At 45.3% G+C, this 23,792-nt stretch overlaps 1 protein-coding gene across 1 annotated transcript; it reads left to right on the top strand.

The window, feature by feature from the left end:
- Positions 1-9,178: 9,178 nt before the first annotated feature.
- On the top strand, positions 9,179-12,205 carry Gphb5 (glycoprotein hormone subunit beta 5). Its single transcript, XM_032907457.1, has 2 exons — positions 9,179-9,382; positions 12,017-12,205. Exons 1-2 carry the CDS (start codon positions 9,179-9,181, stop codon positions 12,203-12,205), a joined length of 393 nt encoding a protein of 130 aa, XP_032763348.1.
- The last annotated feature ends 11,587 nt before the right edge of the window (positions 12,206-23,792 follow it).

Genomic DNA, 23,792 nt, shown 5'->3' with positions numbered 1-23,792 from the left:
TGTGTCTTTAGTGATCATTCAACAGGCGGTTTCAGTAATTCATAGTCCAGGCAGTGCTGTAATCACTGAGGAAGATCTCAGTGAACAGGAAAAAGGCCCTCATTACATGGAGTAGCCTTTGTCTGGAATGAGGAAGTCCCTCTCCCTGTTGCCTTGCACAGCATTTTATATATTTTTTTAAAGTTTTATTTTTATGTATGTATGTATGTATGTATGTATGTTGTATGTGCACACATATAACACATGTGGGGGATGTTCACACAGGCTACAGAGGGTTAGGTTATATACTAGTATCCAGATGACTAGATTCTTGATACATATCAAAGTATCCCAACAAATTAATATAAAAAAGGTTCACAGTGCAGTTAAAAAGGGAGAAATGGATGTAAATTATGCAAGAAAAGAGAAGTGAAATATCACTGGATCTTAAGTTTGAAGAGATACTAGAATGCATTCATAAAAACTTCAAACGCCACTGATAAATAAATGAGAGGAACCTGGAGTAACAGGTTCTCGTCCACATGGAGGGTCAGTGTGTGGATGAGTGCAAACTAAGAGGATATTTGGCAGTCTATCCAGTTGTGTCGTAATTCCACAGGGCAATTCCAGCTCTTAGAATTTCTTTTTGTAAGGGATCTATAAGGGTAAATGATTCATGTTCAATGGGTTTTATTGAAAACTTTATTTAAACAAAGACTTGTCTCTAAATTATGTAAGAACTGCAGTCCAGTCATTCCATGAGCATTTCTTGGATCCCCCATACTATCTAACCTGGGAAGGGCACTTGAGAGTCTTGTATGCTTTGCAGGTTTCCTGAGTCTATAAAGTTTCTCATGAGTTTCATGAATCTGGCAGCCTCGTTGGTCCCTCCAGGAGGGAGTATTTTAATCCCAAGGAATAATTGCACATCACCATGTTCCCAGCTTTATTCATAACTACACTATATGTGCTCATTGTAACTGTGACACTCAGGGAGGTGCTCAATAAAATATGGAAGGAAAAGAAGGAAAGAGAAAGGGAGAAAGTGCCTGTCACACAGTAGGTGCTTGATTCATACATGTGAGTTGAGGGAGGGGGAAGAGCCTGTCACACAGTAGGTGCTTGATTCATACATGTGAGTTGAGGAAGGGAGAAAGTGCCCGGCACATAGTAGGCTCTTGATTCATACCTGTGAAGTGATGTAATGAGTGCTGTGCAGAGTAGTCAGGATCTCCTCTTCCCTTCTCCACCCACAGCACATCTGGGAAGACTAAGGGGCCAAGAGCAGGAGTCCTCGTGAATACAGTCCATATCTACCAAATAGAGTTCTTCTATTGCTTCCACGTGTAGCTGAGAACAGTCTCGCCATTGTCTGTGAGACTGCTGGTGGAATTACCGAAGTAGGGCTTGGGGACCCAGAAGCCTTGTGGACCTGTTCCAAGGAGAATACAGGATGCACTTGCAATAAAGAAAGCTTCTTTGTGACTCACTAAACTCATCTTTTTTCCTCTTGGTCAGACATGTGCCTGCCGTGCCCTTCAGAGCCACGATATCCAGAAGTGGCAGAGTCAGGCGGAAATAAAAACAATTCAGCCCCTAAATGACGTGCCCCTTAATTCAAAATAAACCTGTGGCAGCCGACAGATCCTTCTTTCAGATGGTTCTGGAGAAAGGCTTGGCTTGTCCTAGCAAAGTTAGACACAGGCTTCATTATTTTTAGTCTTGTTAAAAGAAGTTACCATAGCAACGGCACCGTCATCTAGGACAAATGTTATCTCTTTGAGTCAATAACACCAAGAGCTGTCCCACAAATATCTAGTGTTGTCAGAAGAAGAATTGACTTTCCAATAGAATTAATTTCTTCTGAAAGCCTTCACTATTCATCTTCATTTGTGAGCCCAGAAGTTTCCTTCCTCTCAAATAAGAGATAGGAAAAGCAATCTCTAACTCTGTAAGGGCTGAGACTGACCTGGCTTGTAGCTGTTTGTAGAAAGTGATTGATTCTATTAGTCCCTTAAAACGTGTAATTTCATTTGTGGCTTTTAAATCACCCATGGGAGGCATGGCAGTAATTACTTTGACCCTCGGGCAGACAATGTGCATTCTGAGAGAGCAGCAGGGAGCCACGGAGGAGCTTGGATGCTCCTATCCTCGTAGGATGTCTTTTTAAGTGACAGAGCAGTCAGTTTAGTCCCTGGAGTAAGATGGGCACTCAGAATGTGTTGGCTGGCAGAACCAGCTTGACTGTTCACGTGAACTTACAGTATACTGACTTTCCAGCAATGGTAAACTGGACCTTAAGGGTTAAATGGAACCTTCCACCATATCTGCTTCTTGGGCTGAAGAAGCATATTAATTATGGTGTCAGATCAAAGCACCAATGTTGAACAGTGAAGAAAGTCAAGCCCCCCTCCCAGGATTCTGGTTCTGAATGCTGCCCCCACCCCAATTTGCCCCTTCTAATCTTAGATTCCTTTGCACCCACCCTGTGACGTTTAATGTCTTTGAAATCAGGATATGCCTAACATTTCTTGGCATGGTACAGTGTTTTACTGGCAGTTTTTAATTGGGGGGGGGTACATGATGCATTTCCCTGGAAGGGAAGGGAAATGACATTCTCTGCCTACACACCAAGACAGGCACCCTGGAAAGCAATGTAGAAACATACTTTGATCAAACCTTTGAAAGAGGATGGATTTATTCTATTTTTTTGTATGTATGAGTGTCCGTCTGTCTGTCTGTATTCACATCTTTGCCCCCTGCCAGAAGAGGTCAGAAGAGGGAGTTGAATCCCCAGATGGGTATTCTTTTTTTTTTGGTCCTTTATTTCGGAGCTGGGGACCGAACCCAGGGCCTTGCGCTTCCTAGGCAAGCGCTCTACCACTGAGCTAAATCCCCAACCCCCCAGATGGGTATTCTTATAAAGAAAGAGGGGCATTATGATTGTGTTCTAGGAACAGAGAATTAAGGGCTACATCAGATGATGGTTTTCTCAGTGACAGTCTTGAGATGACAGAGCATCCAGAGTTGGAGACAGGTGGTACACATGCAGATGTGTGTCTTCTGATTTTCTCCTCTTCCTATAAAATAAAGGTTCAAGCTTGGCCTCTCTACCTCGGAGACCTGACGTAACCACCTCCCAGAGGCCCCCCTCCTTCCTTTCTCCACCTTCTTTCAAAACCATATCATGTATAAACTAAGAAGGTCATAATAGTCTAAGCCCATCATCTCACAGATGACATGACGGGGGTCTCAAGAGGGAGGTGGGGGCGTGTAAAATATTTGTTTTTTATTTTATGTGTATGCATAGTATGTTTGTGCACTACGTGTATGCCTAGTGCCCAAGGAGGCCAGCAGAGAGCACGGGTTCATCTGAGACTAGAGTCACAGGTGGCTGTGTGTCTTCATGTGGGTGCTGGAAACCAAATCTCTGTCTTCTGCAAGAATAGCAGGTGCTCCTAACCACTGGATCAACTCTCGTAACCACTCAGTTATTTGCTTTTTCAACACCGCATACCTGGCTCCTTCTATGAACTTGGCAATACAATGAACTTGACAAATGGCCCAGATGAGGTCCTTGCCTTCATAGATGTTGTAAGTAGCAAGACAAAATGAAATGAAAGAAAACGAAACGAAACAAACAAGCATACAGAGAAGGCAGTTCTATTGGAGGCAGGGTGCCTGTCTCAGGCATACGGTTGCCTTGGGAACAGGCTGGATTGACTGACCAGTGAGTGCCCTTCATCCCTAGACTCCCTCTTTATGTTTTGAAGGTGTTGGCTTAATGAACATGATCCAGGAACGTTCAGATGTTTTCTCTCAATTCACGTGGAGCGCTTGGAGTTCTGGGGCTTTGAGCGCAATAGAGCTGAAGCCACCATCATCTGGTTCTGAAAATGGAAAGCCACCAAAGCCAAACGATAAAGCCAGATGCTTCTATCATCCCACAGGTTGAAGTCTCCTTGAGGAGACAAGACGTCGCAGCGCCCCCCATTACTAAAGAGGCGGGGTATCTCATCATTCACTTCCTGCCTGGCTTTCCTTGCCCTGTGAGGTGCTTGCTCATGGTCTTAATTTTTTTTTCTTTTCTGTGAATCCTTTTTTCTTTTCTTCTTTATTTTGTACAGGAAGAACCAGGCTTTGATCTGCACCTCATGGGTGCAGCAGATATTGCTGTAAAGCTGAGGAGATCCATGACTACTCTATGAGGAGCCAAGGTGATGTGGCATGTTGGAGACCCATGCGGAATCCCTGTGCTTCAAAATGCCATCAAAATGCACAGTTCAAAAACAGAGACACACGTGAAAGCGTGGTGAGAACTCCAACACATCTCATGACTGCCCTCACTTCTTTTAAAAGTTTGACTAAAAATTTTAGAGCACTTCATACATGAGAACTGTATCCACACTGTTTCGCTCCTTCCTCTTCTCCTCCAAGTCCCTCCCATATTCCCCTCCCTCAAATTCATAGTCTCTTCCCCTTTAATTATTTACTGTTACATGCACACATGTGTACATGACACATGAGTCTGTTTATCGTTGCTCCAATGTACATGTGTTTACTGCTAACCACCTGGGACTAGATAACCTATCAGGAAGCTCACCCCTGGAGAAAACTGGATTTTTTCCCCCTCTCTTGGCAACCATTGGTAGCTCTTCATCTAGGGGTGTGGCCTTGTGCTGGTATGTCACCCAGTGTTGTCACTATGCAGATCTTGTTTAGGAAGCCATATTGTTGACATTTCATGGGTACAGCTTTCCTGTCACGTCTAGAAGACACTATCTCGCAGCAGACATCCTGGTTCTCTGGTCTTACAACCTTTCTGCCTTTTCCTCACAATTCTCCCTGAGCCTTAGGCTCAGACATTATATTGTCGTTGTGCTAGCTGGGATTGGCACACCATGGTCATTTAGTCTTTGCATTTTGACTAGTTGTTCATCTCTGTGGTAACGTCCATCTTTCTCAAAAAGAAGTTTCTTTGGTAAGATGTATGCTTATCTGTGGGTATAAAGATAAGCATCTAGAATACAGTTAGGAATTAATATTGGTTTAAGAAAAAGGTACTAGGAGGTTCCCTCTACAGCCATGGGTAGAGCTGGCTTTACAGTCGCAGGTATGAATTCCCTCTATTGAGAAGGCCTGGAGTCTAATTGGATAGCTGAGGAGTAGCCCCAAGACAAAAGTGCCGTTATCGAACCATTAGGGATACCTCGCTGGGCTGGGCACTGTTTTGGCTCAAAGGCTTAATGTCTGGGTAGGACGGCTGATTGTCTTTCTTCCTCTGGGGCTTGCAGTACCTTCTGATACTGCGAGCTATGCTACAGTTCTTTATGCGTTCATCATTTGACTGGCATCTGGGCTGCTTTCCTGTCTGTACTGTTGTAAATAGTGTAAATAGTGTAAATAAGTGTGAGCAGGCCGAGATCGATGCTGCACGACGGCTGGACTCCATTGGCGTATACTCAAGAGTGGGATGGGTGGATCATATGGGAGCTCTGGTTTTTAGCTTAGCTTAGATTTTAGTTTAGATTTTAGCAGAATCTTCCTCCTGTTCTCCACAGTGGCTGGACTAGTTCGTATCCTCCACACTATGTAAATGTCCCCTTTCCACAACAAGTTCATTAACATTTATTGTTTTTCGTTTGTTTCCCTGGTGATGGCCATGCTGCCTGTGATAAGATAGAACCACAGTGTAGTTTTGATTTGTATTTTCCAAGTGTCTAAAGATATTGATGATTGCTTTTATTTTTATTGGCCATTTGGGAAGTGTCTATTCAGATTGTGCACCCACTCATTAGTGAGACCCTTTGTTCTTCTGTTCCTTATGAGTTCTTTGTACATTCTGGATGCTCGTCCTCTGTCAGGCAGATGCTGGCGAAGACTTTCTCCCACCCCATGGATAGGATAAGGCACGTCACTTGTTCTACCAATCATTTTCTTTGCTGTGAAGAAGAAAAGGCCTCTTAACCTTTGCTATTCCCTCTGCTGCTCTTGCTTTTTAATTTCTGGAGTGGAATCCTCTTAGAAAATCATCACCCATGCCAATGCCTTGGCATGTTTCTCTTGGGTTTTGTAGTTTGAAAGTTGCTTGCCTTTCATTAACACTTTGATCCAGTTTGAATGATTTTTGTACAAGGTGAGAGCGAGGGATCTAGTCTTGGTGTTGCATCATGTGTGGATAGCAAACTTCCCCACCACTGTTTGCTAGGGGGGCTATCTTTTCTCCACCTTATGGTTTTGGTATTTTGATTGGCAGCTGGCTGAAGGGGTTCCAAAGGTGTCAGGTCTAACCACTGTAGTTGGACTAAGTTTCTGCCCTCCTGCCTTGTCTGGCCTCAGTGGGAGAGGATGTGCCTTGAAGACTCAGGGTTCAAAGTTGCCTCAACCTCTGATTCTGTCCCTGCTGAGACATGTGGCAAGGCAGAATGTCAGGATGGCAAAACATGGCACCCAACCACCACCCCTCTTTATATCCCCTCTACTTGGACTACTTGTAGCTACCTTAACACCGCAGGTCATGCAGCCACTCCTGTTGGCTACAGTTGTTTGGAGAAACTCATTTGCTAACTCTTGTCTTGTTAAAGGCTACGGAAGAAGGTAGTTAAAAAAGATGACAGAGTCGCCGTCTCTTTCAAAAGAAAAGGAGAGAATGAGAAATCTTTACAGTACGGCGGAAGCTGAGGACGATGCATGTCTGTGTCTAGCAGAGTCCGGCTACCAAGTGGAAACATCCGTGGTAACTGCAAAAGTCCTCACTGGGCTGTCAATGATGGATGTAGGTGATCTGACATGCTGCATTACCAAGGAGCTGGGGATTGTGGGAGAATGGGGGCTATTGTCCTCCCTTGGCTGTCTGTATTTTGTGAGATTACAGGCCAGTATGGATGTGCCAAGTCTAAAGGGCCTGCACAGAACAGCAGTTCCTACTTGCTGTCTATCCCTTGACCTAGCAACTTAGGAAGATCACAGCAAGGTGCACTGTCTGTCCCCACAGTGTCCCGACTCTGGCTCTTCTGTGAGCAAACTGAAGGACTGAAGAAAGTCCTCTGTCTAAGCCTGCTCCCATCGTCTATAAAATGACCTGATTCCAGGGATGGTGAAACATCGAGGGGTCCATTGATTGTTTTTACGTGATCTGGAAGAGCAAACCTTTAGCAATGGCTGTATTTATTTAAGAATCCTTCTGTGTAGAAAATGGGTATGCTTTAATTTCTTTATTTTGTGTCACTGGTCATTGAATATGCATCTTGAGCCTCTCTGGGTATGTCATGATTTGCTGTGAAATGTAAACTCCCGAGGGCACAGATGTCTGCTTCATTTACTTTTTAGAACACCCAGAAGAAGGGCCACAAACGAGAAGCTTTCTAACCCGTCGACATGCCGTTATTGTAGAACAGAATCTGAACTATGCCCCTACTCAGAAGGACGGTGCTGCTTTAGGCTCTTCGAGACCAGAAGTGTAAGACATTTTCATGAAAGCATCATCGAATGCCCTTCTATGCCATACGTGTAGACAAATATTGGTTTACCTTAATTTTTAAAATCATAACATTAGATAACTTTCTAAAACAAAATCCTGACTCATGTAAAAAATAATTCCTAAAAGAATATAGAAAAAAATTTTAAAAATCATTTTTAATTCCCTTACATGAAGCTAATTATTTCTAATATTTCTGCATCTGCCTGTGTGATTCATTTAAAGACCTTGTTAATGTTACTAGTCAAATGATTTTTTTAAGACTTTTAAAGTGTCTTTTTGTGCGTCAGTATGGATGCCATGTTGTTTCCAAGTGAGAATTATTGTCTAGCTGTTTTTCACTGTTGTAAATGCAAGGAAAAGACTTGCCAGAAGTTGCTAGTGGCTTACCGTCTCAAAGGCAGGCAGCCATGGTTACGATGAGGGAAACTCTGATCCATCTTGTCCCAGGGCACTTCTCTCAGAACCAGGTGAACTACCTCTGACTGTCTCCCTGGGATTATGTCACCCACCAAGGCAACTTTCTGTTTCATCCTGTGATGTCAAGAAACAAAACACCACCCTTGAAGTGAATCAGTTTTGGAAAATAGAGACTGGCTTTATACTCCACGGCTTTGATGTGCTCAATAGTTCCTGTAAGGATCGGCCTTTCTTTTGTTTTGATTGACAAGACCTTCTCTATATATTTGAGTAATCAGGCAACCTGATAACAGAAGGGAGAGAGACTTACCCAGAATAAACTTTCTTCACTCATTGAAACTTTTGAAAGCCCGGGGCACGAGTCTCAGCTCTCCAAGAAGAGTTGATTCCAGCAAGATCAGGTAAGTGTCTCTCCATCTCTCAACCCCTTCCTCTTGAGGAGAAGCCCATGGCATCCATATGACAACATTCCACACTAGTAGGAACTGTGAGAGTAGCTTTGGAAAGGTAGTCCCTCTTGAGTGGCACTGACCTGGAACATTCAACACACATGATGACCATGTATGTTCTGTGCAGTGGGCAACCATGAAGGACCCATTGTGTGCTACTAACCAGAAAGGACCAAGAAACAGAGAGGACAGACTTCATAGGAAGCTTCAACTAGCTTTCCCTTGTTTGCTTTTAAAGGGAGTCACAGCTAGAGACTGCACAGCATAGGGCAGAGGTACTCTATGGGGAGTGACTACCACAGCAGGCACCAGGGTTTGTACTATCTCCTGTATGGTAGTTTGGGTTAGCAACAACATTTCCAGGACACACCATTATTAGTACTTATCTGCTTCTTCCATTCATTCTCCATTCATGACACTGAAACTGCAAATGTATCCTAAGCTCTAATGTGACATGTGTGCCCTGGACCTGTGTGCTAAGCTCTAACGTGACACATGCTTGCCCTGGACGTGGGTAAAAAGGAGGTGTGTGTCTGTGTATTGTTTTAGGCTCTACATTTCTTTTGGTGTCCCTTATTCTTCAGTGGGATAAATTCCTTTTATGTATAAATCAGCGCCAGGAGTTCGCCAAGGAAGATGGGTTTGAGGGTAGGGAGTCTAGAGAGGATGACTGACTATCTACTGGAGCTGGTTAGGGGGACGCTGTTGGAGTTGGCCAATTCCTTTAGCTCATTTTTACTCCTTGTAATGCTAAGAGCAAGGTCTCTTTGAGAGTGGCCACCAACTGTGGGTGGTAACACTACGAGCAGTTGGGCATGTTCAACTTTGTTTCCTTTCCCTCCCCGGGAATAGCATGAAGCTGGTACACCTTGTCCTTGGTGCTGCGGCTCTCCTTCTTCTGGGTGGCTCTGACTCTGTCCTCAGCAGCTCCGGCGGGAACCTACACACTTTCGTGGGATGTGCTGTGAGGGAATTCACTTTCGTGGCCAAGAAGCCAGGCTGCAGGGGACTTCGGATCACCACAGATGCCTGCTGGGGTCGCTGTGAGACCTGGGAGGTGAGTAGTTCAATGGGCTTGGGTGGCAGTGTCCTCAGGGACGGATACTTGATTTCAAGTGTTCACAGCTTCCTGATGGAGGGGGAAGCCGGCATATCTGCCCTGCCCTCTGGATTTTAAAAGTGACCGCACAATTATCTGGCTTCTTCCATATGATCTGAAAACCATGGTAACGCTCCTTCCAGAGCACTGCTGAGGTTGTCATGTGATCTCCATGGCTCTGTGTTTGGGGGGCATCTCTAGGAGAGCAGGTGCTGCTATTTACCCATTGTAAAGATCTCAAGGAAGGAGTCAAGAGGGAACGGCTGCAAAGTCAGAGTCAATGCGAAGTTGGAGATAAATTCTTAGTCCAAACCTGTGACCACATCTCTTTCCTGTATTTTCTCAGCTGCAAGGAAGTCAGGCAGTTACCCAAAAGAACCCAGAAGCTGCCTACTGCGGGAGGCCTAGTCCCAGGCTCTGCCGCAACTCTTTCCCCTTTGTCCCGATCCAGTGTTAGATCCCGCCTGTCCCTTTATACTCAGTTCTGTCTGGCCTTTCATTTAGAGTGGGTACACACATCTCGAAGCTGGCTTGACTAGAGAGTGTTCATGACCTGTAGCACTGACTTTTGCTGAAAATGGTGACTTCTCACAACCTGGGTTTCAAAGATGCCAGATTTAGCAAAATTAAAGCCAAAAGAACCCTGCCCCCCCCCTAAATCAACCAACCAACCAACCAACCAACCAACCAACCAACCAACCAACCAACTCAAGACCCATTAACCACCTTCCACCTCAGATTCCACAATCTGAAGTGAAGTAAAATAAAAAATTTGAATTTCAGATCAATAACACATTTTTTTTTTTTCGGAGCTGGGGACCGAACCCAGGGCCTTGCGCTCGCTAGGCAAGCGCTCTACCGCTGAGCTAAATCCCCAACCCAATAACACATTTTTTTTTACCTAAGCCCACCCCAAATCTTGCATGAGACAGATTTATAAAATTTATAAAATTGAAATACAATTAACTGAGTACTCAATTTTTCTAGAATCTCAGAATCCTGAAAGTAAGGAGACACAGAATGGAGAGAGAAACATATCTTCTTCCTGGTCCTTGTAGAAGGAAAGGTTGCCATTTTTATGAGATTGAGGCAGGAATTTCATCTTGAGCTGGCTTGTCTGTCATCTCTAGGTGTACACCTGCATATATAATATATATTATATATGTATATATATGTGTATATCTATGCATGCATGTACTTATGCATATATATGCGTATGCATCATCTCTTTGTTCTATGTACCTGTGTGCATATAACTGCATATGTATGTGCCCGTGTGTGCACGTAAGCATGTATTTATTTATGGATGCACACATCGTCTATCTAATTCCTCTACCTAACACTTTTTTTTGCTCAGAACAAAATCTGAAAGATTATCATTATTAATTCATTATTACATCTTTATAATTGCGCTCCTAAGGGCCACTGATGCCATGTATTGAATTCTGACCATTTGCTAGGGCTTGTGCAGTGCACTAATCACCTCCTCCAGCCCCGTGACAATGCTAGCAAAGGGAACAAGGGCTTGGAAGAGTGAGGAGCTTTCCCTAGGTCTCGGGCAGTGGTGAAGCAGGCAGGCACAGGGGGGCTGACTGTAGGCGCTGGGTCTCTCACTAGTGATCACTGTACTTTCTCTAGCAGAATTATCTTTGAAGTCAAGGTTTTCAAAACTCGAAGGGAGGAAGCGAGCTAACCCGCTAGTCAGTAGAGCAGAATACTCTGGGAGCTCCCTGGCTCTGCAGTCGTTTGTGGATTCAGGTGTAAGTAGCTATTGCAAGCGTCCTGGGTACCAGCCTGGCTGGGTACTGGAGAATAGTGTCTGACCTAACGGAGCTTGGACTCCACATTAGGAGCAATGTCACACGCACAAAAGGAAGATACAGGGGATGGCGTGTGGAACGGACAAACACAGCAAAACAACCCCAAAACCAAAACCAAACAGGAAGGGGGAAGGGAGCGCCAGGAGGTGGGTTGAAGTCATTTAAAATAGGATCAGACAAAGCTGCTCTGGGTCAGGTGGTCTTTGAACAGAATCGTACGAGTTTGATGATGGAGGTGTGTGCATGTGTGTGTGGGTGTGTGTTGTGCTCTGGGCAGAGGGAACAGCAGGTGCAAGACCCTCAGAGAGACCACTGTGACTGGAGACCGGAGACAGTGTTAGCAAGGCCAGGGCCACAGCCGACAGAGCAGAAATAAGAGGACCAGGAGAAAATGCAGGGACTTGAGAAGAATCTGAGTGTCTGTGATGTTTTTCCCTGAGTGAGAAGGAAAATTACAGAGGCTTTGAGCAGAGGTGGGCCATGACTGACTTGTGTTTTAAAAGGCTCACTCATGTTATAAACAGACTGTAGGGGTAACGGTAGGGGAAGGGAGACCAGTTATTCGTTTGCCAAATATTTACTGAGTGCATCCTGTGCACCGTAGACTCCTGTGGAAGCTCAGGACATGGGCAAAGCAACTTCCTGCTTTTGGGAGTTTATTCACAGTGGGAGGAGTCAGTACGTAAGTAAACAGCTAGTGATGACCGGCACCAAGAACAGGAAGCAGATGCTGTATTCTAATGCTTTTCCTGTTTTCTACCCATGGGGACAGAAACCCATTCTGGAGCCTCCCTACATAGAAGCCTATCATCGAGTGTGTACCTACAATGAGACCAGACAGGTGACGGTGAAGCTGCCTAACTGTGCCCCTGGAGTCGACCCCTTCTACACCTACCCGATGGCTGTCCGATGTGACTGCGGGGCGTGTTCCACTGCCACCACTGAGTGTGAGACCATCTGAAGCCAGCACAGTCACAGCTGGTGGCCCAAGCTTCACACATCCATGGCTCCAGGAATCCATCTGCTTTAACCCCTGCATTCAATTAGGGCCAGCCCAAGTTACCTGCCTTCCTCTACCCAGCTTAGGCACGAGGTCCAGGTGCAGCACGCTTAGGTTGAAAATGTAAAACAATACTGGCCCTTCCCCGAGAATAATCCCTCTGCTTCATACGTCTGCAAATTCGTTTTCTTCCCGCTTGACTTTTGGAACATGAATTGTATGTTGCGACCCTCCCCCAGGTTCTATTGATACTGTGCTGCTTGTTTGAAGGGGTTGGGTATCATTAAGCGGTGGAAAGCCTTTAAATCCTCACATTCTGATGCTGAGCTCGGTCTGGATTTATGATTAAAGGGCAAAGGATGATCAAAACCAAAGAGCGTTCTTCCTGGCACATGGGCTGCCCATCCACGGCGTTCTTTCAGAAGCACCCCATTTCCTTTGAACCCAGTGATTTACCAAAACAAGAGGCAAGGACAGCCCAGACAGTTAGGAAAAGGCGTTTTGATGTGGCTGATTCATCTCCCAAGCAAAATTCTCTCAAGATCCTTAGGGATGTGTCTGCTTGCAATCAAAAACAAACAAACAAACGAACAAACAACAGACCTCACAAAGTACCATTAGGAGCTATCATTTAGGTTTAAAACCACCAGATACTAAATTCCCTGGTCGAGTGCTTCCCCTACAGCCACAGTGAGGTGACCAGTTACAGATGCCCTTCCCTGTTTAGTACGTTTTAAATCAATTAGTCAGTTAGACTCAGAATCCTGAGCGTTTGTGGCAGTAAGGTGGCCCTGCCTGCTCAGAGGGGACAGGTGTGCCCGCCTGGCACTCGATTGCTTTTTCTGAAGTCTTACGGCAGCTGCTTCTGTGGCCTTCCTTTTAAACTCCAATTTTATGCACGCATGTTTAGTTTTGGTATTTAGGGGGTTGAGTTTCCCTTTGTTCACTTTTATATACCAGGAGCACATGATGTCAATAAAGTGTGGTCTCTGTCATCGGAATTCACACAAACTTTCAGAAAAGTCTTTTTAGCTTGCTTGGTGTGACAATAGGGAAAAGCACTTGGAACTCCGGGGTTCATTAACTCGGGATTCACATTCAGTGAGGGACACAGATGGTAGCATGAGTCCCAGAGGTCCTGTCATCTGTAGCCTCTGTCAGGTCCAAGCTGGGAGTCCTGAGTGCTCCTTGAAGCAGGAGTTAGCGAGTCCACAGAAATGTACAGAGCAGAGGCTGAAACTGTGGTCGAGCGCTAGGATGCTGAGGTTAATGTCTGGGGACAGAGGACTTGAACGAAAGCCACTTCAATGTGTGGCAGCAGATGTGTTGGTAGGAGAGGAAGTTGCCTCACGGAAAGGTGTTGAGAGGCCGTGGTCTCTGCTAGGAATGGGTGCTGGTCACAGATGGTTCAGGGGTTCCTTCCATTTCAAGGACCTTCCTCTGGGTTTTCTGGGGTGGGGCATCCTCTTGCCACAGTTTCAGGAAGGATGGGGACAGCATTAGTAACAACTCTGTCAGGAAATAAATGAAACCAATAAGGAGAGGCAATAACTTTGGAAGACGCGGTCAACCTTAGGGTACTGTGATGGAATGGGTGTGGTCATCAAATACCAGGGGAAGCACAGGAGAGGAGCAGGTGTCCTGCAGGAGCCATGGCTGTTAGTCGGATGAAGCAGAGACTTACCAAACAGACGTGGGAGGAGTGGGGGACATTCCCACCTACTTGCTTTCTATCCCCTTGAACCAAATGGGAATCAGATGGGAAAGCAGAGACTGAGGGAACCAAGTCCTCCACTTATGGTCCTCCATAAATGCTGGCCTTCTAGGAAGCAGGTTGAAAGAGGATAAGGAATGGATTTAAGGGTAATGGGAAAGGCCACATGGCTATGTTTGGGGAGTTTCAGCTACAGTGGGGCAGGCAGTAATGATGTTGTCAGGACAATATGCAGGCTGTAGTATCAAGTTGGCTCACATTTCCCTGATGGGAACTGCTATGCGATACACACAGAAAGGTTCGTGCCCACTAATGCCTTCTCTATAATGTTTGAGAGGTATGGAGGCAGGATAGTGGTAGTTCTGAGGTCTGTGGCATTAGTTGATTATGAAGTATGGATGGACGAAGGCCTTTGGGCATGGTGTGGAAGTTGCATTTGAAGAGGTAAACTGAAAACCAGATCTATGATTTAACTAGGAGAGCAGTCCAGTCACTCAAAAGGCTGACTTTGCCACCGTGGTGAGTCTTCTGTTCTTACTCTCGGTCCCAATAGGAAGGACAGAGACACAGACACCTAGAATGAGAGCAATCAGCTGACTGCTCTTGAGGGTCTCCCACAGAGGGGCATGCTGGCTCCTCCTTGCCAGAGGAGAGCAGGTTCCTCTAGCTGGGAGGCTACAATGAGGATCTAAGGAGGGTGTTATTTTGACAAACTGTCTTCTCAACTAGTGTCCATTATTCCTAGTTTTTAATCCTCCTGCCTCTGTCTCCTAGTGGCTGGGGTTTTAGGTTTGCCTTTGCACTCGTTTTTGTGATGCTGGGTATTGAACCCAGGACTTAGTGCCAACTAGGTAAGTACTTCATCAAATGACCTGCATTACCAGTTCCCACAAACCCATATAGTCTAGACCAGTAGTTCTCAACCTGTGGGCCATGACCCTTTAAGGGGTCTAATGACCCCTTTCACAGGGGTTGCTTAAGACAATTGGAAAATATAGATATTTACATTATGATTGGTAACAGTAGCAAAATTACAGTTATGAAGTAGCAACAAAATAATTTTATGGATGGGGCCATCACAACATGAGGAACTGCATTAATGTGTCGCACTGTTAGGACCACTGAGAACCTGTGTTCTAGATGATTATTAGGGGAAAGACATTGTCTTGTGGGGAGGAATGAAAGTCTGTACTGAAGGAGCTCCTGGGTAATTCAAACCACAGGAATGAGCAGAAGGTATCAGCACTGGTGTGGACTGGGTAGAGAGGCATGAATACATCCATGTGGAGGGATATTCAGGGTGTACAGGGGCGGTAAGAACACTGGGACCTTGTCCCACTGTGGTGTTGGGGTGGCTCCTGCAAGCTTGGGGGAAATCATGACTTCTATCAATGAAGAGAAGACACTTTAACTACCCTGGCAGAGTACTGAGGCCAGAGACAAGCCTGTGTAGGAAGGGGTTATTCCACAGAATTAGAGGACCCTACCGGCTATCAGTGTTCCCCTGAGAGGTTTAGAAGACACCCTCTTTGTCCAGGAAACAAGGGCTGCCTCAGTGAGGAGCACACCCAGCACAGGAAAGTTCATGCTGACCGTCCTCTTAGGCCAGGGGATGCTGCCATGTCTAGGTGTCAGCAGAGGTGATGGCTCTGTAGGGACCAGATGGTGACATGTAGCTATGTAAGAGGCAAGGAGGACATTACTCCCGTGACAGACAGCAGAACTACAATGGTGACTAGAGGTCTGTGGCCTACAGAGTGCGTGGCACTGCCTAATAGATAGTGGGTTGCTAGTCCACGGGATTAAAGATTGCAATAAATCCAAATTATAATCAGGAAAGTTACTAAGGAAAAGGAGGAAAAGGAGATAGGATTTATAACTGTCTTTCCCTTCTCTCCATTCCACAGCTTTCTTTCCCATAAATAATTATTAACTCTAGTTTTGTTCAAAGTATTGTTTTGGAAATAAAGAGGCAAATATTGTTACCATCTATAAAATTCCACGTTTATAAATTCTCATATGTGTTTGCTTGCACGGGAATGCACAACACACTGGTGTGCAAGTGAATGCCAGAGGCCAGCCTCTGACATCATTTCTCAGGAGCTGTTGACCTTGTTCTGTGAAAGGTCCCTCTCTGAATCTGCAGCCCACTCTTTAGGCTGGCTGGCCAGTGAGGTCCGGGGATTCATCTCTTGTCTCTGTCTCTCCAGGGCTCGGATTACAAAAAAAGGGCTACCAAGTCCTCTTCGTTTGTTGTTTGTTTCATTAATTTATTTATTTGCTTGTTTTATAATCCTGATCACAGCCCCTCTCTCCTTTCCTCCCAGTGCCACCCTCCGACTCTCCTTTCCCCACTTACCCTTTCCCTTCTCTTTAGAAGGAAGAATATTCCCCCCCCCGCCACATACACTCTGGGTACCAACCCCTGGCACATAAAAGTCCAAGCACATCCTCTCCTGCCGAGGCCCGACAGGGCAGCCCAGCTAGTTTGTAAATGTGGGTTCTAGGGACTGAACTCAGGTGTTCATGATGGCATGGCAAACACCTTACTGACTGAACCAACACTTCAGTCTTACTTCGTTACTCTGTGTCAACCACATTACTAAGTACTTTAGTGTCATTTTACTAATGCCTTTTTATGAACAATGACACCAAAAAAAGCCAACATAGGCCCTGTCCCTTGCCCATGCCAACACAGCTAATAAGCCACACATGCTCCTCTGACCCAGATCAACCATGTTTGACCAAGGCAATGGTACCTTTAGGGAAAGTTTCTCCCAAGTCATTCCTGCTTGGAGCAATCTGAGCTGATGGGTGTTAGACTGGTCATTAGCATTTCTGTCTGTCCTGAAGGTTGGCCCGTCCTATGGAGACTGAAGTGCTTACCTGATTTCCTGTGTGACCTCAGGAAGAGGATGGCTTCTGTAGCACAGATCATGTGTTACAAGAGAAGTGTCTAAGGGAGAAAAGAATGCCATAGCAGAAGATTATAAGAAACCAGAGGGGAGGGTTATGGCTTTGCATTGGTTTCCTAGGCGATGTGAAAATAGATGCTGGGGACGGTGGTCCAGGGCCTCCAGACCAGCTGTCCATAAACGGTTGCTCATCAGTTTCTTATTTCTGAAGTATATTTATTTTGTAGTTAACGGAAGGTAAGGAGTAGGGGGAGTTCCTTTCTCTAGAGCATTTTTGATTGGAGAACATAAACCCCCTTCCTTCCTTTCCTTCCCTTCCCTGCTCTCTCTCCCTGAGATAGACTCTCGTGTAGCCCAGGATGGCCTTCCTGTGTAGTGTGAATGGTGATCTTGAACTCCCGATTCTTCTGCTTCTGCTTCCCAAGTACGTGGACTACAGATATGTACACATGATGGGTTTGTTTAAAAATGGACACCCTCACAGCCCATCTCACTTCTGGCTTTGTCACACCTCCTGGTTGACGTGGTAATTCATCTCAGCAGGAAGTATTAACTTCTTCTGGGATGGCCCAATTAACTCATTACATTTTAAGTTAATAAAATTATTTTATTGATAACAAAGTACATTTCTAATTGAAAATAATGTGCATTGACAAAGTAATTTGCACATCATAAAGTTTTTCATTCACTCAAAATATATTTTCTTTAAAATTATGTGCCCCAGTGCCAGTATTGGTGGCATACACCTTCATCTCAGGACTCGGCCGACTGAGGCAGGAGATCTAGTTTGAGGCTAGCTTGGGCTATGTGGTGAGACCCTATCTAAAAAAACCATAAATAGGGGTTGGGGATTTAGCTCAGTGGTAGAGCGCTTGCCTATCAAGCGCAAGGCCCTGGGTTCGGTCCCCAGCTCTGAAAAAAGAAAAGGAAAAAAAAATAAACAAAAATAAAATAATATACTCCAATATTTCTTGGTTTTCCACCTCAGAATTTTAAGCAAACTATTAAAAATAACACTTTAATCTATTCTTTTTTTTTTTTTTTTTTTTTTCGGAGCTGGGGACCGAACCCAGGGCCTTGCGCTTCCTAGGCAAGTGCTCTACCACTGAGCTAAGTCCCCAACCCCACTTTAATCTATTCTTTAACAGATTATTCAACTTTTGTTTTCTAAAAAATTTACATTACACTTACTTTTTATTTATGCATGGGCACATATGTACATATGTGTGTGTATGTATGTTTCAGTGCTATGGAGTGTGTGTGTGTATGTGTGTGTATATGTGTGTGCATATGTGTGTATATGTGTGTGTGTGTGTGTGTGTGTACCCGTGTCATGGAGTGTGTGTGTGTGTGTATGTGTGTATGTGTGTATGTGTGTGTGTATATGTGTGTGTGTGTGTGTGTGTGTGTGTGTACCGTGTCATGGAGTATGTGTGTAAGTTAGAAGGTAACTCATGAGTGTTAGTCCTCTCCTGCTTTGTGGACCCTAGGGATTAAGCTCAAGCCATCAGGTTTTAGGTAAGCATCCTTACGGGCTGAGTCACCTCCCTGACCCTGTTGAGGTTTCCCGGAATGGATCATCTATTGAAACACATATTTGTGTTTATTTAGTGCTCCTTCTTTACATGGTGGCCCCTCAGGTATCTCTGCTACAATCATCTTTCTTTGATTTTTATGGATGGAATAAACCGGAGTGGTATATTGGGCAGCCAGGAGGGCTCTGTGGCTGGGTGCTGTGATCCTGGGGTGTCTACAGGGGGTGCTAGAGCTCTCCAGGCAGGTGTCATGGGGCTAGGGAAGGAATGAGAGAACGAGGGAGCAAAGGCACCATTCCTTAATTGGCAATGCAAGGCAGACACTGCCCCAGTGTGAAGGATTTAGAGGGTTAGCCCGGCCTCCCTCCAAGCCTTCATCATTGGAGATAAAGCAAGCCTTCCGTGAACTTGCTGGCTTAGTGCTTGACCCTAAGCTCCTCCACCTCGGAGGAGAAGTAGGCATGAAGTCCATCCCTAGCCAAGCAACTATTTTCAATTGAAATCTGCTGGAGAGGAAAACTGTCTTGACTTAACAAGGATATTGATATTCTTGAGGTGAATGTGATCATTGCCTTTTAGTGATGTTGGAGACAGGATTACAACCAAGGAATAAAAGTAAAGCCACAAGTACGAATTACAACCATTTGAGAGAACACGCACGTAGCCCCCGAAAGCGCTGCGTGCACACAGAATAAAGTATGTTGGCATGCTCCAAAGTAATTATCTTTAGGAAATCCACTGTAGAACCAAGCACTTGAAGTAGGGCTTAACCCTTTGATAGACATGGTCTTCCCCCCTGAAGACCTTGTGTGCTCTTTTGGCTTTGCTGTTCACTGCGTGGAGACATGAGCCATCAAAGTTAGGTGACTCAAACTTCTGGGCTTCTGTTTCCTTTTGTAATATGGTCACCAGAATTAAAATGTGTGATGGTGGTTCAGGGTCCGGGGACTTGAGATGTCTGGTATTAAAAAAACACGTTGGGAATGCTTTAGGAAGATCATTTTGCTCAGCTTGTAGGACCTACCTGAGCAAGCTCAAGAAACCAAAATGAAGCTTCTCCCCTTGGACACATTAGCAGCTCTAAATGCGAGAGAAAGTCCAATAGAAGCTGCCTGCAGACTTCAGCATTACAAGACCAGAGTCAACTTCAGAGCAGAGCCAAGGATGTTCCGTGGATGTGACCTGGACCTGTCCATTTAAGGGTATAAGCTTTGAACAAGGGGTGGAGAGGTAAGTAGGCTTAGACTCGGGGTTTCTCCTTTACCGTTTGGTTATTTCCATAGAACCATTTTTATGTAAATGAAGATAGGTTTGCCGAAAGCCTGGGATTTTATTCTACCGTCTCAGAAATGAGACTAGAACTCACCAAGCGAGGGGCCAGGCAGATAGCTTAGTTGGTAAAAATGCCTGTTTTGCAAGTGTAAGGATCAGAGTTCAGATCCCCAGGACCTGTGTAAAAAGGTGCTCCTGTATCCCAGCGCTGGGAGGCACACCCAGCCATTGGATTGGCCTATAATCTCTGTGGGGAATTTCTTTTCTTTTGATTAATGATTGATGTGGGAAGGACCAGCTCAGTGTGGGTGGTGCCATTCCTGGGCTGGTGGCTCTGGGCAAACAGGCCGAGCAAGCCATGGAGAGGAAGCTGGTAAGCAGCATCCCTCCACAGTCTCTGCTACAGTTCTAGACTCCAGCTTCTGCTTGAGCTCCTGCCCTGGCTTCCCTTGGTGACAGACTAGAAACTGTAAGTCATATTAGTCCTTTCCTTTCCCCAAACTGCTTTTGGTCAGTGTTTTATCCAGGCAACAGAGAAACAAAGTAGGACACTTATAAATACCGGAATGACTTCCAGAATAGAATATTTTAGATTTAGCAGATTTTTTTTTTTTCAAACCAGATGCTGCTTTTCGGCCGGATTCCAAAATTCGATGTTCTTTTACTGCAGCTGGTAGCACATGACGAAAAGAAAACGTACTGACAGCCTTTTATTCAACCAGTAAACGAACAATTGAAATATTGACCTAGGGCGTAGCTTCAAGGCAGCATCTGGGAGACCATCCACGCCGATGGCTTCCTCATCCTTAAGCTGTGTGTTTGGATATAAAGACTGGTAATGAACCTGGACGTCTCACGGACCAATTTGTCCTTATGCTTAATGTGGGTCTGAATCACTTGGGGTCTTGTTAAAATGCAAGTTCTGGTTCAGCTGATCTGGATTGGGCCCCAAGATGCTGCAGTCTGGACCAGCTATCGGGTGGTGCTGATGCTGCCCATCCTTGGATCACTTTTTGAGCTGTAAGGAGCCGGGCAACTTCCCATCACAGAAAGCTTTTCCATCACTTTTGGAAAGCTATTTGTGCGAGTGGCTGATGGAAATCCCTGATGACCCCACAAATGAGAGCGAGGGGGTGGGGCGAAGAGACCATTTAATGACGTAACGGTCAAAAATGTGATACAAATAACAATAGAAATAAAAGGGATGGTAGTGTCCACGAAGTAATATTCCATTAGTTATGAAACTCGTACAGAGAATCACCGTTATGTAAGAGACTGTAGGAACACCAGCTATGAGCAAGTTGGGTGCTGTGATCCTGGGGTGTCTACAGGGGGTGCTAGAGCTCTCCAGGCAGGTGTCATGGAGCTAGGGAAGGAATGAGAGAATGAGGAAGCAAAGGCACCATTCCTTAATTGGCAATGCAAGGCAGACACTGCCCTAGTGTGAAGGATTTAGAGGCTTAGCCCGGCCTCCTTCCAAGCCTTCATCATTGGAGATAAAGCAAGCCTTCCATGAACTTGCGAACTTAGTGCTTGACCCTAAGCTCCTCCACCTCAGAGGAGAAGTAGGCATGAAGTCCATTCCTAGCCAATGGGGTGGGGTGGGGTGGGTGAGTGGGGGCAGCTCCTGTTGCAGTGGGGTAGTATCCCAGTATATACTATATGTGCCTGCTGTTGACTTGGAGCAAAGGCCATCCACCGGGTGAATTCATCAATACTTCTTTTTTTTTTTTAAGATTTATTTATTTATTTTATGTATATGAGTACACTTCAGACACATCAGAAGAGGGCATCGGATCCCATTACAGATGGTTGTGAGCCACCATGTGGTTGCTGAGAATGGAACTCAGGACCTCTGGAAGAGCAGCCAGTGCTCTTAACCGCTGAGCCATCTCTCCAGCATTCCATCATCACTTCTTTTGAGGAGAAAATACTCTGCTTAACGGATGTTCAAAGACGACAGGGAAAGGTGATTTTAGATGCATATCTAGTAACTGCCTAAGACACTGCTGTATTCAGTAAGCGTTTCTGCTTTCCCTCCAAAGCTCTAACAAACTCAAAACACTCCATGTCGAGGCTCTGAGAGGCTGGATCTGCTAGTGGAGCTTCCCTTTCTCCACAGAGCAGCAGGTATCCCATCCTCTGGGACGCTAACTGTGTCCCGTTCAGCAGAAATAGCACATTTGCTGAAACCTTGGGGTTCATTGCTGAAGACCACTCATAGCTGTGGCTTTAGTGTTATGAGCTTCTATACAAAAGGGTAGAACGTGCTTGTAACGTACATGCATCAAAGCAACCCTTGACAACGCTGTAGCTCCTTAGGAGTAAAACATAGATGGCAACCAAGGTGCTTTGTGTAGTTTTTATTCTCATTCTTAGAACGGAGCCTCAAGGCCAAAGGCTGCTGTTAAACTTACATCTCATCCTTTCACACATGAGCCAGACCCTGGTTTACTCCTCTCTCACCCTCTGATCCCCAAAGAGCTGGGCCTAGCCCCGGTGGCTGAGCAGAGAGCTTGGTGTTCTAAATACTTTTCTGCTTATTCCTGACCATGGAAGCATCTTGAGTTGTATTGTCGTACTTCACATGTCTGCACTGGCAGCATTAAATATATCCTTTGTATTTAGGGCTGTCTTCGTGAACATGCACCAGTGTCACCTGTATGCCTGAGAGTAAGTATTCTAGAGTCAGCCTTATGTTTCCCTTGACTTTCTGCTGCACGGTCAGAGGAGGTGAAGGCTTCCACCCCACCATGCTGTTAAAACTGCAGAGAGCACCCAGAGACCTTCATTCAGAGCAGAGTTCCTATGGCCTGGCTGCCTATGGAATGCTCTCGACATTCTTGGTCTTGTCTTCCCTTGGACTCCTGACACTGGGCGGAAGCTAACTAACGCTCCCAGAGGGAGCAAGCCTGTGGGCTGCCCTGGGTTTAGTTTTAACTTCCTCTCTGTTCTCTAGATATTTCTTTTCTCAAAGTGCCTACCTTCCTTTGTAAGCAATTTGGTTTTCCGGACCTCGTTTTCCTTTTTGCTACTAACGTTCCAGAAAAGATAACTTTCTGGGATACAAATACTTGGGAAGCCTTATCAGTGAGGTTGGAGGTTACGAAGAGAATAGCTGGTTATCGGTAGCTCTCTCTGAAGTGTGTGCACTTCATAGTCAGGCGTGAACTACATGAACTTGTTAGATGATGATGTCCTGCACAATGTCAAATCTGTCCACTGACACATAACCTCAGCTTGAAGCTTCATCCCCTTGCTCTCAGGGATGCTTGCTTGGCGAATGTCACGTGGCTTCTGTGGGCTCTTTTTGAGGCACAGTGTTACTGTGTAGCCCAGGCTAGACTCGAATTCATGATCCTCCTGCCTCAGTCTTCGTACTGCTGGGATTATGGGCTTGTACCACTATTTGCAGCTCAATTACTCGGTATTCTGAGAGGTTTGCTTCAACTCAGATATTTCTTCTGGAGGATGCTATGTTACCTACGGTTGTTGCTCATAGAAACTGAGCCTCAAATAATGACTTTTTTTGTTGTTGTTAGATTCACATTCTGGTATTTGGTATTTATTTATTTATTTATTTATTTATTTATTTAGAGACAGGGCCTCCCTATGTAGCTTGGGTGGATGGAACTTGCCCCATAGACCAGCCTGGCCTTAAATTGACCGAAATCCTTGTGCCTCTACTTCCTGAGTGCAGGGATCACAGACATGAGCTGCTATGCCTGGCTTAGTTTATTTCCTGTAAGCACTGTGGGCTGGGCATGGTTGTTTTCCTTCTGTTTCCTTGTCGGCAGAAACTGAGGAAGGCTACCTGTACCTCACTTGCCAACGCTCCTACAGACCAGAAATTTCCCCAATGATTCTTGTATAGTTAATCATACATAGTATCCTCGGCTTCACAGGATCAAACCCCACTTCCCATCAGAACTGGGTTTAGGATTTTACTATGCACCTTTGTAATTCTTGGTTCAGGTTGTGGTATTTCATGGCGTCTGTAGTTGTCCTTAGAACATACCTTTTCTCGGCAGAAATCAGTTGAGACTTCTTACTGTGAACGTGGTCTTGAGGCGTCTTAACTTAGGCTGTCCATCAAACTCTACTGAACGATC

This window comes from Rattus rattus, chromosome 7, assembly GCF_011064425.1.
Source record: "Rattus rattus isolate New Zealand chromosome 7, Rrattus_CSIRO_v1, whole genome shotgun sequence".
NCBI classification, from domain to species: domain Eukaryota; kingdom Metazoa; phylum Chordata; class Mammalia; order Rodentia; family Muridae; genus Rattus; species Rattus rattus.
The sequence above is the reverse complement of the archived record's forward strand: the minus strand, read 5'-3'. Positions and strand labels throughout refer to the sequence as shown.

Excerpts from the sequence above, each read along its gene's own strand:
- Gphb5 (XM_032907457.1), top strand. The coding sequence starts at position 9,179 with ATGAAGCTGGTACACCTTGTCCTTGGTGCTGCGGCTCTCCTTCTTCTG. Across the intron at positions 9,383-12,016 it reads GTCGCTGTGAGACCTGGGAG|AAACCCATTCTGGAGCCTCC; the intron begins GTGAGTAGTTCA and ends CCATGGGGACAG.